Source organism: Macrobrachium rosenbergii, chromosome 18 (genome assembly GCF_040412425.1).
Source record: "Macrobrachium rosenbergii isolate ZJJX-2024 chromosome 18, ASM4041242v1, whole genome shotgun sequence".
NCBI lineage: Eukaryota > Metazoa > Arthropoda > Malacostraca > Decapoda > Palaemonidae > Macrobrachium > Macrobrachium rosenbergii.
Window position 1 is genome coordinate 29,784,445 of NC_089758.1, and position 17,035 is coordinate 29,801,479.

Sequence of the window (17,035 nt, forward strand, 5' to 3'; positions counted from 1 at the left end):
TGCTTCTCTGCAGATCTTACTAGTTGAGACATGCTAGGAGTGATGTTGCAAACATACCTGCCTCTTTGGCATCAGAAGTTTCCATGGATTCTACAGGTTATTATCTGTGTTCTTAGGCATTCAGCAGCTAGAATACCCTGCCTAAATGCAGTTTAGGTTGTATTTAGTTGATGAGACTCTGATGAAACAAAAAGAACTATAGAATAAAATTGATTTTTTTTTTTATGGAAATCTATCGTCCACATAATAAGTTTACACCTCTTAGCCCTGATAATCTCTTTCAGCCTCATATGCAAATATAAAAATGAGGCAGGTTCTTGATGAGGACCAATCAGCCAATTGGTGCTTGCATAGTGGGCCACGACATTTGACATAATAAAAGGCTGAAGTTTGTGGGACGTTTGAAGACCAGGAATGTAGACTGTTTATGAGGGATGGGTTTGTATTGAAAAAATAAATTTTTTATTATATAGGTTTGTTCTTAGGTTTACCAGTCTGATGCACAAGTTAGAAAAACATATATACATATTCTTATTTTAAGGTACCCAGAATGCTATTGTCACTGTAACGTCATATGCCCATATCTAGTAAACCCTTGTATTAGCTGTGCTTGTGTATCTTGCGACTTATTGGCATTATGGTTGTAAGATGTTTCCGTATTAGTGCACTAATTACATACAATATAATTCCTATGTAGTAGTTGCTTTTTGAGTTTCATTTTGCAAAAGGAAAAATAAATTAGTTGACATTCTATTAAATCGGTCAGAAGTTTTTCCAGCCACACAGAGGATTGTTTAGTTCATTGGACTATGTTTCATTTGTAAAATAAAAAAAAAGCAGCATTTGAGTATAGTGGGAATGCAGCTGTGTTGCTTAGCTGTGGAGTTGATGTTTGGTATAACTATTTTTTTTATATATTTTATCATATTTTCGTCTAAACTTTTACTTTGAACATTTTTCCATAGACTTAGTTATTTTAGCCAAATAGCATATGTATGCATTGTTAATGTTGTCACAACATGCCCCATAATTTGAATAGAGTACACAGTTCTGTAGTAGTTATTCATTCCACTCGACTTTTTCTGAATGTGTATAGGATTAGTGAACTTGATTATGAAGCCGAGTCTTTGGCAATAAATAACTACATTTGGGAAAATGATTGGTAGGCACCCAAAGAGTATTGTTCTTATTTTACATGATTTCAGGCTTACTGCATGGTCGAGGAAATTCTTTCTCCTCAGGGACGATGCAGTCCCCTTACCCAGGGCTCCTACCCAGCAGTGCTGGGCAGCCAGGTCACCTGCCCTACTCAAACGCAGGTAACCTGGTCAAATTTTTTACAACTTGAATATTTTTTTTTAGAATGTAAGACAGCTTAACAAAGATTTTTACTAAAGCCCTGTACTACATAACTTGAGAATCGTTTGAAGTTGTGACAGGGTCTTCTAATTTTTGGACAGTAATTTGTAAATTAAATGTGGAATACATTTCTTGTAAATTTGTTATTGTCAGTAACTGCCTGTCATTAATATAAAACTGCTACTTACGAAAGAATATGCTTTGCATTGGCTCTTTCCATGCTGATTTTATTAAAGTTTTAAGGCAGTTGTATCAAGGGCCTTTAAAAGACAGCTTCTCTTCTGTTTAAGGGAAGTTGGAGTGATATTTTGTACTGTAGTATATTATTCTAAATAATATACTTGTTATAATATACTTGGAGTTGAATGGATAGTTCACTCTAAGCGACATAAACATTTCAGCATCTGATTGAAAAGTGTTTCTTGTCTGCTTTTATTCTCGGCCAGTGCAGAGTGATTTATTGTAAAAGTGAGGGAGATATTTTAGTTTAAATTTTAAATGGTTACAGTAGTTACTTTGGTAAAGAATTAATGTATAATTAAATATGCTGGTAGTTGCATATAGCAAGTTTTATATTTAGGAAATTTGAAGTAATTTTCCGACCTTTCAATGATTTACGAAAATTTGACTGAAGAGGGGCATCATGACTTGCAATGGTTGATCAGATTTTGAAGGAGTCTTTTTGGAAGGAGGTACTTTTGGTAGGGGTTTGGGTTTTTTTTGGATTACTTATCTATGACAGAGGTCTGCAGTCTGAATGTTCATTTCATATATTCAAGTCTAGCATTTCCCATGCTGTCTTTCATTGGTATTGATAGACATCATAGATCCTGTGTGGAAATTAATATTTGTTGCAAATTATGATTCCTATAAACAGGCAAATGGGATGTGTTAACAAGCTTACCCCTCCATGCTGGGCCTGTAGTGAGTGCAGTATAATTTTTTTCCCCTCTGAAAACATGAAGAGCATCCTTTTCCAATTGTTGCAGCTTGTCTGGAAAGATAAATGGAACATTAATATTTTTTTGTTTTATTGCTTTTATTTTCATTATCATCACATAAAAATATAGTGATGCAGTAACTGTTGATAGACATTCGTAAGTTAAAGTCAAGCAAATTGCAAAGAAAATGGACTTTGTACTTCAGAAAATAACATTAAATTGTACTTCAGAAAATAACTTCATTTAATGTTTATTGTCTCACAAGTTCAAATGCTTTAAAAACTCGGACGAGGGGAAATGACATTTCACCAGCTACAACAACAAAAAATTAATGATTTTGATTGTCTACAACTTGACTGTCAGACTGTTGCATATGCATTTTGTCAAAATTATGAGTTAAGTTTTATCATTTGCCTTTTCATCATTAGCTGTTATGTCTGGACGTCATTTGAATACAGTAACACTTTGCTTTTCCTGTTTCCCTTATTCACACTTTGCTTTTCAACACACTCATTGCATTGGGAAAGGGTGTGTCTCTAAAACAAGGTTCTTTTGAAAGTATGAACAATATTTCAATAGTTGAATTGTAGATTTATGTCCACTGCCCAGCTGGGCAAGTTTTGTACAAGGGTGTTTTTCCCATCACTACATACAAGAATAATCCGAGTGGCAGACTGGCTGTGAGAAGAGACATGTTTGATCCAGTATTGGCAGTTACTGGATTGAAATATGCAAGTAAAATCTGCCACCTCATCAGCAGTTTTTGACATTATGCCCAAATCATTCAGTCACCAACATGAAGTATTTCGTACGCCTGAGAAATGTGCATTTGTCTCGCAATACCTCAGATTGAAAATTTAACATTTATGCTATTTTTGTTTGAAGAATTTAGAGGTTCCTCCCCATAAAATTATTAAGAATATCTCATTGGTGTAACTAAATGATTTATTAATAATTAAAGACCATAAGGATGTTGGTTTTGCAATCTCAGACTGTACACAAAGTTATTTCTCTCATGGAAGCAGTGTCACAACTTTTCAGTTCATAGGTATATTTTTTTTTTTTTTACAAAAGGACTTATTTGGCATTTTAAGTTCTCTCTAAGAAGAAGAAACCCATTTTTAAAATTTCTAACAAACATTTTTTTCTTTTTCAGGCGTCAGCGGGAGTCCAGTTCCTTCCAAGTTCTGTGACCCTATTTTTGTTGCTCCTCCTCCCAAGACACAGAGGTTGCTTCATTCAGAGGCCTACATCAAGTAAGATTTTAGCCTTTTTAATTTGTTTTGTATTTAGACAGAAGTCTTTGTCTAAAGTGTGTACTGTATTTAGATAGAGTCTTTCTCAAAGTAGTCCCATGTTTCTTCAGTAGTGATTCAGATACTTGAAAAGACAAAATTTTCAAGTGTTAGAAAACAGTTGAGGTAATAAGGCTGCGTTGGAGGGCATTTATTTTGTGCAATGATTTTTTTGAATTAGCTAAGTAAATTATTAATTTTATCCTTACCCCCAGATATATTGAAAATTTGGATAAACCGTTCATCAGCAACTGGGAGAAGCATTTGATGGCCTCGCAAGACAGCACAGTTGTGAATGATTCTGGTCGTTTACCTGCCCAGTGGTTAGCAAATGGACCAGGAACCCATGGCACTGTTGTAACTGCCCTTTGGGCATTAAGAGAATATATGATGAAGGATTCCTTAGGGATCGCCAAGATTTTGTGACCCGACACGAAGCAAGTGGAGACAACAAAAGAGGATACGTGTAAAAGTGTGGTACAAAGCCAAGCTGTAACCTCCAATGTTCTTCCAACTGGCTTCTCATACAGTGTTGCTACATCTGTCAGCGAGTTGGGCTAGACAATGGTTTGCCCTTGTGAGGCCCACTCTAGCTGATTTCATTGGGAAAGGGCTGGTGTAGCAAGTTGGAATGAAAGCAGTGGGATGAAGAAAAAGTTAAAAAAAAAAAAATTATATATGTGTTAATACATATATAATATGGTATACAGACTTGGTACATTTCGCAGAACTTTGTGTATCTATGTAAATTGGACTTTAAGAAAGTTTTGGTTAAATTTGTAGATAAAAGTTAGTTGCATCTTTTGCAGAATTGTTATTCCCAAAATAAGACATAGTCTTAAAATGGTTTATTTGTAGACAGTATATCTTATTTATTGAGATACTACTGAGTGACTGCCAATAGGTGTTATTTATATGCTCTTGTATATTTGAAATTATTTTTTTTTGTGCTGGTGCACTCCGTACTTTTTATTGAAATTTTTTAACAGATGTTTGGTAGTGTCATTGGACTTTGTGTAATGACAGTGTAGCCTGGTAGCATTTACTTAGTATTTAGTGTTTGAAAGGCTCCCAAGGCCTTTTTGTTACTAGTAAGTCAACTTGTTGCTTCATTCTTATGAATAACAGCCATATAAGCATAAATAACAAGTTAGCATTTATTTTTTCAGCTGTTTAACAGTCATGGGACACCATATTCATTCTAACCCAGCATTACTGTATTTAAATCCCGCTGCCTTCATATTGTTACCTCTTTATTTCCTGTATAGTCGAGTAGTATCAGAACACAGTAAGTGTTAGACATGGTATTTGAACGTACCAGTTTGTATATGCTGTAAGACCTGTGCATTGCTGTTGTCAGTGATGAAGTGTATTTTATATAAATCTGATCCATAACAAAAACACGTATGATGTATTCGATTGAAGTACAACGTTTTCGTCTTGTGCATGCACATATTATTTTGCATTATTTTGAATTGTACAACTGCATCCTATCCCTTATCTACTAAAGCTCCATTTTAATTTGCTACCATAATTGTCAGGTAGATGATGCTCTTCAAATGAAAGGTTTCTTTTAACCTCGATGTATTTACTCTCCCCTTGGTATTCCATATGTGATAGAATTAACATTTTCTTTTGGCCATGAAAATGATAGTCCATTATTTTTAGGTATCAAGAAGCCAGCACCTTGAATGCCCTAGTGATCACTAAATAATTAGCAAACCAGTTGAGTTCCAGGTGGTGCAGATATTAACATCAGAAATGTTTTTAGGTTTGAATCTCTAGAAGAGTGTTTTCTTGGTTTATCAGTATTCTTGGGATAGATTGTATTGTAATCAAATAGGCAAAACCTCGTACAAATGATGTACCTACTGTATATCCATCAGTGTCATATGCTTATATTTATGTGACTTTTAGGCATCCAAGTTTCATCCAGTTTTATGAATCTCTCTCTCTCGGAATATCAGTTAAGTATTTTCTTCAAATTAGAAATAGCTTGAAATTAAAGTCAGTATGGTGAGCTAGACTATGGAATTTCCAGTTACCTTGAAGTTTGATATTTTTATAACATTAGCACCATAGTATTTATATTATTTGAAATGAATCTTACTTAGTGTTACGTTAGCTTGTATCTTCGTGCCATTCGGTGCGATTGGCACCCGAAATAAACAGTTTGACACATGGCTAACCTGCTAGGACTAACCTGCTAGGACTGTCTCTGTAATCACCTGTTACCCACCAGGTGGTGGTAGAATGTTTATGTTCTTGTCAGAATTCTTCATGCTGTGTCCTTGTCCAGATGGTGTGAATCAACAGTAATAATTTTGACTGTTTCTGGCTGATTTTCTCATGTACAATATTGCGTTTGTTTTCTGTTTTTGCATTATGTCATCTACAGCAAGCAGATATAGAAGCAGTTCGTTTGTACATGATGGCCACATGTTAGCGTGGCTGTTGAGGCACTGGTATTTTCTTGTGAAGAAAATAAGGAGTGATCTGACGAGAGGATGAATCATTTTATGAAGTATCAGGAAACGAGAAAGGCTGATAGATTACATAAACAATTCATTAGGGCCAGCCATGAGCTGCTCAGCCTATTCCTTTTTCCTCTGGTGTTGCTTCTCCTCCTCCATAGCATGATAGGTTCTCACTACTCCTGCCCGCTCCTCCTTATGCTTCCTATGTGTTTCAGGAGGAAAATGCTAGGTTAATTAAGGAATACTATTCCTTTATTGGTTAGAAATATGACTATATATATTATGGGTGAAGATCACGGTTCCCTCAAAGTGATTGACCTTCCTCAGTTGTCAGAGCCTATGTATGTCTGTAGCCTGCCCTCTGGACTGCCATGCACCAGTTGGTCTTCTCAACTGACAGGGAACCAAGGCGTGTCTCGGGGCCAAGGTCTGTGCCCTTCGCCACTTGACTCTCGGCCATCTTCCGGCTCGAATTTGAATCCGAAGAATGTATTTGGTAGAGTTTAGCACTCACTGTTACTGGCTCACATATCATCCTTTTTTGGAGAAGTGATAGTGAAGTGTGTGAACTAGTGGAGTTGTTATGGATTACAGATATAGTATTACTTTCTTCAGTAGTTTCTTAGCTGCGCATCTATACTTCTGTTGTTAATCATTTACTCGTCCTGTATCAGTTTCCATTGTGGGCATTAACCGTCTTCTCTTCCTTAGTTTCCCCGTCTATTGCATGGCCCCATACTTGTCACCTTTTGACAAATGTTCTTATTTGTAATAATGGCTCTTCCTCTTCCACCACTTACTCACCTAGATTAAGCCTTGTGCTAGAATGGGCTCTTGCTTCTCAGCAATTGCCTCTTAAAGTGTAGTGCAGATGGCTCTGGCTGTTGCCCCGGTTTCATGGTGATGCTATGCGAGAGCCCTGTGCCCTCTCCCACCCAGCCGTCTGTACTTACCACGGCATCCTGTGACGACAATGCTGACGTTCCCTGGTATACGTCCTTCTCTGACACTTCTCTCCTCACTGTCCTCATCCATAGATTTGCTGTTTTCTACCATCTCGGTTCTTCCAATAGACTTTACAGTTTTCACCCTGATTTGGTTGTTTTTCATTAAGTTTTGAAGCGATGTCGTGTTCACACTGTTCTGCTTTCACTCCCTCGTCTCCTGTAAAAACAAGTAAGAAGTTAACACTGGTTATGGTAAGGCACATTTCAAGGAAAGTCAGTGCCAATTGGAAAAAGGGACTAACAGTCAAAAGAGAAAGCTAGTAAACTGTTTAAAGTTTAATTAACACTAACAGTGTAGTGTGCCTGCAACTGTTTGTGGAATGAGCTCTTAGGAACCATCCAACTGAGGCAGTGTGCCAACATGTTGCTGGCTTCATCTAAAACAGCAACCTAGGCAATATTAGAAGTGTATCACATAAGCTTGTTCTCAGAATGCCATTGCATCAGTTTCCAGTTTTATGAAGCTACTCTGCCCTACATGCATTTCAAGTTTTTGCTCCAAGGAAGCGAAAACTTCTCTAATCGGTACGGTACTTTGCCCTAATTGTAAGGCAGAAGTACTTTTGAATTTGGTATTTCATTCTTAGTACAACAGCTTGATTATGGCAAGAATATTACATATACGTGAATGTGTATATGTATATATATGTATTATAGTATATTGTATATATATGCATGTGTATGTATACAGTATATGTATACTATATGTAGATAAGATATACAAATGTTAGTCCTAATGGGGCAGCATTTTTTGACGAGGCATCAGGGTTTTTGGCCTCACTTTGATAGACATATTTCCAAAGCTAAGGTAGGAATGTGTGTTCTTATTACAACTGTTTTAAAGTAACATGAATGGTTGTGTGCATATTTATCCAATAAAATGGTCCAGATCAACCATTAGTAGCTGTTTTTGATACATCCTACCATTGTCTCTTTAATCCCAAAGTTGAACATCCTACCATTGTCACCTTAATCCCTAAATTTTTAAGGCAGTAGCGTAAGGTGTCGTGAATCAGGAGAATAGAATATTCTAAGCACTATCTTTTGAAGTCATGGCCCTACAACCTTTTTGTGCATGAAAGTTGAATGCACAATTTCCCATACTGCTCTTAAGTTGTGCTTCAGTAAGTGGTCAAGGCTCACATTCAAAGTGAAAGAATTGTAATGTAATCATAACTAATGTTTTGAACTCTCAGTTCAATTAGGCTGTAAGGATCCGCTTAAGGCCATGTGCAGAGTTTCTGAAGTGTCTGGCAAAGCTTCAGGAAGAAGCTTGGGTAGTGATGGTTCTCAGGAAAGGATACCTGGTACTTTGTTACTTTTTCTGCCCTTGTCCATTTCCCGATTTCCTTCCCTCCCCACTCTCTTCACACAAAGAAGTTCAAAGTTTAGCAGGAGTAGATCAGGAAGTTGTTATGCAACGAGGCCATCAGCCAATTTTAATTTAGTCACCAAGGTGTTACCTTCATTTTTCTTGTTTCTGAGACCTGGGGTCATAGGGCTGGAGGCCAGTATTGAACATTCCCCAGTCTCAGCAAGTTTATTCATTTTACTCCATTTTCAATGGAGTCATTCAATTTGGTTCTGGCATTCATTCGGAAGGACAGTGGATGATTTCTTTTGGCACGTAAGACACACACTTCGTGTACCAGTACATCCTCAGTCAAAGAAGTATCTATACTTTGTCTTCTTCCAATTCCACGCTGTTTTTGTCCGATTACGGCACCACAAGTACTCACCTATGTGTTGGCACCTTTAGCAGGATGGAGTCTTCTGCTTGGTATCAGAGTTCTCTGATATTTGGACGACTAATTAGTTCTCACCAAATTGTTTCTGGCAATCTTGAGGGCGAAGGATTACCTTCTGTCTAGCCTTGGGGCTGGGCATTTCGTTCAAGGTCAACAGATCTGTGCTTTTCCAGCCCAGTCATTTGTTTACCTGGGGATGACGATCAACTTTCTCTTTTCATGGTTTTGCCAACAGAGAGTTGGATAGACAATTTTCTACAACTTTTGAGAGAATATTAATGGGTCTGCCTCTAGACCTCAAGAACCCAGACATTACATTGTCCTCAGATGTCTCAAAGGCAGATTGGGGGACCATTCCAACAAACTTTTGATGTCAGGGAGTTAGACTATAGAGAAAGGCAAGCTTTTTATAAACATCCTAGAGCTTTTGGCAGTTTGGAATGGTCTTAAGCAAATGTAACAATTATTCAGAGACAATACGATCATAATCTTTTCCAACAATTTAACCTCTAGATTCTTAAATGAGGCGGCAAGGAGACAAATCGAGAGATCTGTTTAGGCTAGCATAGAAACTTACTTCCTTCTTTGGACAGAGTCCAGGAACTTCATTCATTTACCCCATTTTTTCCCAGGGAGAAAGAATGTTATCAAAGACTAACTTAGCAGGAAAGGTCAAGGTCTTCTGTCACAATGGTCTCTTCTTCCACAGGTTTGCCAGAAGTTGTGGAACCTCTGGGGAGACCCAAACATCAGTCTGTTTGCGACTGCCCAAAACACAGTACTTCCTATTTTTGTGCCCTCCATGCCAGGATCCTCGGGCATGGGCAGTTGATGCCTCTCTTCAAGAGTGGTCGAATGTAGACCCTTACACTTTTTCATCATTTGCTGTTTTGAGGAGTACTCAGCAAGTTGTAAGCTTTGCAGAACACAAGGGTAATTCTGATAGCCCCTTGGTGCCCCAAAAGGGATGGTTTTCCAAACTTCCATTCCTGGCGTTAGATGTTCCATGCCTTCATCCATTCAGGAATGATATATTCAGACAGATTTATATGAGAAGATCCCATCAACCTCCACATGCTTCATTTGACCATTTGGAGATTGTCAACTGTCTGTTACGAGCTAGAGGCTTTTCTAGACTGGCAAGAGAAGCATTCCTTAAGTCTTGAGATTGTCAACTGTCAGTTACAAGCTAGAGGCTTTTCTAGAGTGGCCAGGGAAGCAATCCTTAAGTCTAGAAGGCCCTCCACTGCTAGACTGTGGCCAATTTATTGATCTTGGTGCTTGTCCAGAGAGATATACGGCACCTGTACCACCATAGAAATCTTGATTAAGTTCTTCCAATATCTCGGATACAAAAAGCAGTTTTCTGGCCCAGCAGTCAAAAAATGTTGCTGTACGTTGTCTTCAGTTCTGCATCATGCTAACTGGGATATCACTCACAATTTAAATTTGAAAGAGGTTTTCAATATTATGGGCTGGAAATTTCATATCTTCCTATCTGAAGGTAGTTGTCTTTAGTTTTGGAGTGTCAGTTATGGTTTTTCAACTCAGACACAGGAGTCACTAGTACTCTGCGAGATGGAGTCCTTTTCCCTGTAAGGTTCCTCTGACAAGTCTTGTTATGAGGGCCTTACACCCTGCTGTGGATCCAGTATCTGGTGACAGTACTTAAAAGGATCACACAATAGGCAAGAATGTTTAAAGCATTTCCCTTCACTAAAACCTTTAAAGTTCGCTTGGCTGAACAGTTGTTTCTCTGGCTGCACTAACCCACCATCCTCATTCAATGTGGTAGTCAGCTAACTTTAACTGTAGGTGAGATTCATTTCAATTAATGAAAATTTTTATATTAAAATTAATGATCTGAATACTTAAACTACTGTTAAAGTAGAAACCCACCCAGCCTCCCCACATCTTAGTGGATGGTCATGTAGAGTTCTGGTGGGAAACAAGTGACTACAGAGACAGTCCTAGCACATTAGCCAAGCTTTATTTCATTTATTTTGATTGCCTGGTCGTACCTAATGGCTCAAAAATATAAGCTAACTTTAACAGTATGGTAAGTATCCAAACAATTTTCATAAAATTTTCATATTGCAAGGTAATTTTTCCATTATAATTTTCGTGTGATGAACACTGTAAAATGTTTCACCAAAATCTTATGAACGTTTTGTCTTCCCTTTTCATGTTTTCATTGGTAGAAAGTAGCCATCCTTTCCTTCTCTCCAAAAGTAGAATTTCTCCCCTTACCAGTTGAGAAAATAGTTTACATGACCTTTGAGAGCAGACGTTCTTAGTATTGTATTCTTGTTAACATTTTGCTGTAAAACTTTTTCAGGTTTATATTGCAACCAATTGGATCCACTTGATAAGTCTCCTCAGATTCATTTATATGGCCAAAGTTAAAGAAAAGCACAAGGTGGACTGAATATCTAAAACATATTCTCGATTTGTTGAGACTAATTTTCAAAGTTGCCAAGAATGTGCTGTATTATTTCCTTATTGCTCAGTTTCCTAAATGTGTTGTTTGTAGGCACATGTGGACAGTTGTCCAACGTCCAGGCTGAAAATTAATGGAAAATACAGAACATTTTATTGTGTTGACTTTATAAAGTCACTTTTGAATTACCTTCCATCAGTAGATGGTAAGCTAGATTCAGTTTTAAGAAATCAAAGATTTCTTTACCCTGCTGAAACATTCAGTATTTTCTAGCATAAAATATTTAGTCATTGAAACTAGTCTCATGTCAGGCAATTTCTGTAGAAACTTCCTGGAGAAAGTGTGATTAGGATATAAGGCCTAGAGGAAAATTTTGATTAGTATATAAGGCCTGAAAGTTGCCAGTTTTGAGGTATGCTAATGAAGCAGTGGGCATTGAGCCAGTAATTAATGGCTGATAAGAAATGTGCCATGTTCATCAGTTTAAAGCACAGTATTGTCAAAAAGCATAGTTAGGTTTCACAGCAAATAATCTGAATATTAATTGCCTTGAAATTATGGTATGGAGAATCAAGCTACTTCTAACCTGTCTTCAGAAAAGAAATTGACAGTTAACACTCATTTTTGTATTTATATGTGCAATACAATTAATGTCAGCCAGACTCCGAGTGCATTCCTTCATGTTTGCTGCCTGGTATGAAGGCCAAAAATTGTTTGTATTTTGGGATTCGATGTCCCTCTTTTAGTTGTATATGTAGTGAATGTTTCACTACATCCTAAAACAGTAATTATGCTTGACATTTTTATTATTAAGTTGAAAGTTATGGTTATATACTCTAGGTCCAATTGGCATTATGGGTTTTGATATTACTATTATACTCGTTATTGATCACTACTTTTGTACTGTACTCTGTATTGTTTGTTTGCGTTTGTTATTGGCCTTCAGACTCATTCACTTGAATGTTATTGGCCTTCAGATTCATTCAATACATTTTCAATTGTACTTGTTCACAACAATGTCTGTTTGTTGTACTTCATCTCACTCCCGATGGTTAATTGGCTTGTGTAGTTTTTCTCTGCATTCACCCAATCTCTGGGCACAACTCCTCTAATGCCACCAGCTCCCAAGCTAGTATTGCATCTGTTTTACGCCTGAAAGAGGGCTTGGCCTCCTTGTGTCATAGCTGGAGATGGGCTGAGTAAGGATGCACATTTCAGAAAGGTGGAATCGAGAGAGGTATTTTGTGTGTGAAACATTTGGGTAATTTTAACATATATTTTGCCTTGTATTTCACAATATGAATATTGTAGTCAACTTTGAGATGGTTCAGATTTTTTGGTTTGTCACAAAGAATGCTGATTTCATATATGTACACCAGCTGTTTTGTAAAGGAAAAAATCCATTTGAAATTAGTGGACAAGACATGAAAAATAGTTTAATTGAATGAGCTGTGGACTGTCACTTCCTAACAGTGAATTTTCTTTTTAATGACATAAGTCAAAAGTATTCAATTGCCAGTTACATTGTAAATTTTCATGTCTATTTATTTATAAGAAGAGATAAGAAATGTATGTTGTTTTACCCAAAAATAATGCACATGGGAGCTACAGTATTACCTAAAATCTATTTTAAAGAGGCCATTATTAATCGAGATAATTGAGACATTGCTTGTATTGCCAGACTTGTACCTTTGAAATGAATAGTGAAATTTCATGATACTCTACAGATACTAATATCTGGTGATGGAAAGTTAAAAGTTTAGCATTAGATGCCAAAGCAATTCTTAGTGTTTCATGTGTTGCACCAACTGTCAAAGAGTTAACTGTTATAAGATATCCACGCCACACATGCCAGTCTGTAAGTAATTAAAGCCAAAAAAACCACTTTGCGTTTATGTTGTCTTCATTTTTATATTGTCGCTTTCTTCTGAAGAATTCAAAAAAATTAGTATTTATATATCTGTTCAGACCATGAAACTGTATTTCGCATAAGTAACCTGAGTAGAAACACAGTAATTCGGATCATTCAGTCCAGGATTTATTTGGGATGTTCACACTTGTGTGAGTTCACATAGTGTAATGTTCTTCAAGATCTCTCTCGAGGATTCAACATTTTGGAAGCAAATCAGTTAAGGAAATTTTGTTAGAATCTGCTTCATTAATTAAAAATGAACCTTCAGGGCAGCTATGATTGTCAAGTGTTTTGGCTCAGTACTTTGGTTAAATTACGTTACAGTGTAATAATAACAGTACTTAACCCATGCATTTGCATTCACTTTTATTATAAAGTGGTTCAGTAAGGCCACTAATTCTCTTGAGACTTGCAAGTCCCTTGTACCTAATTGAGAAATGAAAGTTTTGAAACAATAATACAGTTGTCATTCCAGATAACTTTTGAACAGCTTTAAAATTTAATATTAGTCTTGAAAGTCAAGCATTTTTTGTAGTGAAACTGTGGATAGAAAAAGCTAGAGGTAGCATACAAAACTGCAATGAACATTATTGTGTCTATCTTTCAGGAACTCTAGTTTATTATTTTGATTTGTGTTTTCATTTATCAGGGATTATTATGTTCATTTTATATTAATCTAAGTAACACTGTTGTTAAGGACAGTTGTCCCAGTCTTCACTGGATTTATTAAGGTCAGCACATGGTCCAGTTAAGGTTTTTGTGTTCCCTTTGTATATTTTGCTCAGGTTTTTTCAGCAAGTTGACAGACACTATAACGAGAACCTTCACTATAAGGATTTGCATTGAAAAATTTCGCATGTATTGTTTTAAACATATTTGCTAACAAACAGGGTGTTAAGGGTATAATTTAGATGGAGATGTACAGTTACTGTCAGTACAAGTATATGCATAATTGACTTGCATTCAAGTTTACAGAATGCCTAATGAATACATAAAAGTGTATTGTAAGTTAAGAAATGCCTAAATTGCTCTATTTTTTACTTTCATTTTTTATTCCATGTGGATATTTCCGTCCCTTGTTTTTAACAGTTTGAAATCCTCAAATTTGCAGTTATTTACAAACTTGTAGTTTTTAATTGCTACACCTGTTGTGAAAAAAAGAGGGAAGCATTAACTACAGTATAGTGTGTCAATGGCGCAAACGAAATTTTATATTTTTCATTGTAATTCCAAGGAGTTCAGAGACTACGGGTTTCCACAATAAATCGCATGGGAGATTCGCCAGTCATAAAATTCATGGGATAACTGTGCCACTTCAAGTTTTCAGAAACTTCTAGGTAGATATTGAATGTAAATTGATTTTTCATTTTTTCCCAACATTGGTTAGCACAGTTGGTGTACAGTGGTATTTACAATTAGGCCCATCTTGTAATATAATGGCAGTGTTTTGTAAAGATTTTCATACATTGTTGGTAATTGGTATGTATTTATAATTTGCACTCCCCACTACTTGGCTAAGAAAGTGTACAATGCAGTTTGTAAGTGTTAAGTGCAACATAGAAGCATAGAGATTCAGGTAGCATTAAAGCTGGTCAAGTGAAGATCTGTATGTCACCAAGGCAAGTCAGTATCAAGGCATTGTTTGTGAAATTAAGATGCACAAGTGAACATTACTACATTGAAGCCTGGGATTGTGGTTAATGAAATTTAAGTGAAAATTAGACATTTCCCCTCCTCATCCTACTTTTTTTAAATGTATGGGATACTCATCTTCACTTGGACTTCCTTTAGAAGGTGGTAGGCAGGGCTTTGATGCCATATTAATTGTACAGTATTTGTCATAGCCTTCAGTTAATTTTAATATTTACTGCATGTGTTGGTGTTAAGTATTAGACATAACAAGCTTATTTGGAAGTGCGGTCTTTGGAAGGGAAGGCATCGGTTCACTCCTTCTAGATTGTCTCTGCAGTATTTGGAGTTTGTAATCCATTTGGCTTCCTCTAAAGGAGAGGGTTAGTGAGAGATGTATATGGAGAGAGAAAAGGGCACGATAGAATCTCAGGAAGCTTGAAGTTTTTTGTTTTATGGTTTTTACCAACACTGCTATCAAAAGTATTAATCTTTGAGTATAAATCTTTCATCATCTGTTATTCTGCGCAAATAAAGTGTTTTATCAGTTTTCATTGTCTGCAATATCATATTCTTTTTGGGCTTAAGTATTTTTCTTTACATTGATGTATGTACATTTCTTTATCAAACTGGATCCTTAAATGTGTACAGTACTGATGTTCATCACGCAAAATGGCTAGTGCCTTTATTTGCTCATCTTAACAACCACCATCTGAGTTAAGCATGGTTTGAAACGTCTTTTTCAACTAATATAGCGTACAATGGTTTTTATGACAATTAGTTTTAATTTTTGGAAAAATTTTTTCATTTAGGTAAACAGTTGAAAAACTTGAAATAAATGTTTTTGAATTGGACATATAAGTTTGAGTAACCTTCCTATCTAACTATAGATTTTATTTGCATAAATGTAATTTAAGTGTAATGTTTTGATATGACATTTTTGCCAAAGGAAAAAGTGGTGCCATCAAGTTGAATGAGTAAGTGTTCCTCCTCCCCTCATTCACCCACTACTAATTAACTACAGTGTTACCAGGCTTCAACAACTAGACAACCTTTGCTTGAGTTAGCCATATGAAAGTCTAATGGATAATGCAAATTATCTTGAATTTGTAAAATTTACATCCTTTTGACTTTTAAGCCAATGACTTGCATGTTGCAGTATGAGTATTCCCATTCCCTTATTTCTATGTCTTTGCAATAAGTTTGTGATATTGTGTAAATTTCAGTATTTTTCCAAGTTAGTCATTTTTTTCAATATGTAATTCCAGTTTGGAGTTTTCTTGGCAGTATAAAGGGCTGTGTAAAGTAATTTTTTAACCCTTGCTTAGTTCCTAAGATAGTTAATTTTCATACTGTCATTCTTTTTCCTTTTTCACAGGAGAGGATGCATTCTGTTCTGTGTTCCATTTCAGCTATAGTTTCATTTTGCGCATTTGATGGCAACTATTAAAATGAATTCATACTTGAATTTTCAAAAATCCTATAAAAATATGAAAATTAAAATGTGAATTCATTATTTTAATAGTTGCCATTAAATGCAAAAAATAATGAAAACGACAGCCGAGATAGAACACAGACCCGAATGCGACCTCTTCTGTGAAAAAGGAAAAAGCAAATACAGTATAATAATTAACCATTGTAGGAACTAAGCAAGGGTTAAAAAATTACTTTACACAGCCCTTTATACTGCCAAGAAAACTCCAAACTAGAATTACATATTGAAAAAAATGACTAACTTGGAAAAATACTGAAATTTACATAAAATCACAGAAACTTACTGCAAAAACATAGAAATTAGGAAATGGGAATAGTCATACTGCAACGTGTAAGCCATTAGCTGAAAGGCAAAAAGCTGTAAATTTTACAAATTCAAGACAACTTGCATTTTTCCTTTACTCTTTCATAAACGTAGGGCCCGAAGATTTCTCCTGATCTGAGGTGGAAAGTGTGACAGGCTTAGTCTTTGACTGTACGCCAACCAGCATTGCTATATAAGCATCGTACTTCCACCTCTACTGTCAGCAGGATATCACACTTTATTTCTTCCTGTAGCTCCGTGACAATGCCTGTCACATCTCGAATGTCTTCTGATTGAGCTTCCATCTTTACTTTGCTTCCTATTTCAAGAGTGATCAATAAAAGATTCTCCACTACAGAGTCCTACATTGTATGGACTTGAGGAATTTTCTCTCCCATGGGCGTCTACCATATGGGTCCCAGCATTTGG

At 36.2% G+C, this 17,035-nt stretch overlaps 1 protein-coding gene across 5 annotated transcripts in view; it reads left to right on the forward strand.

The window, feature by feature from the left end:
- Window positions 1-5,172, forward strand: part of polybromo (protein) — a 34,259-nt gene extending 29,087 nt beyond the window's left edge. For all 5 annotated transcript variants that reach the window (XM_067120601.1, XM_067120599.1, XM_067120600.1 and 2 more), the window contains 3 exons: window positions 1,206-1,319; window positions 3,457-3,556; window positions 3,811-5,172. In XM_067120601.1, coding sequence (XP_066976702.1) covers window positions 1,206-1,319; window positions 3,457-3,556; window positions 3,811-4,021 — 425 coding nt within the window. In that variant the 3' untranslated portion in view covers window positions 4,022-5,172. The remainder of the gene's footprint in view (window positions 1-1,205; window positions 1,320-3,456; window positions 3,557-3,810) is intronic.
- Window positions 5,173-17,035: the final 11,863 nt, after the last annotated feature.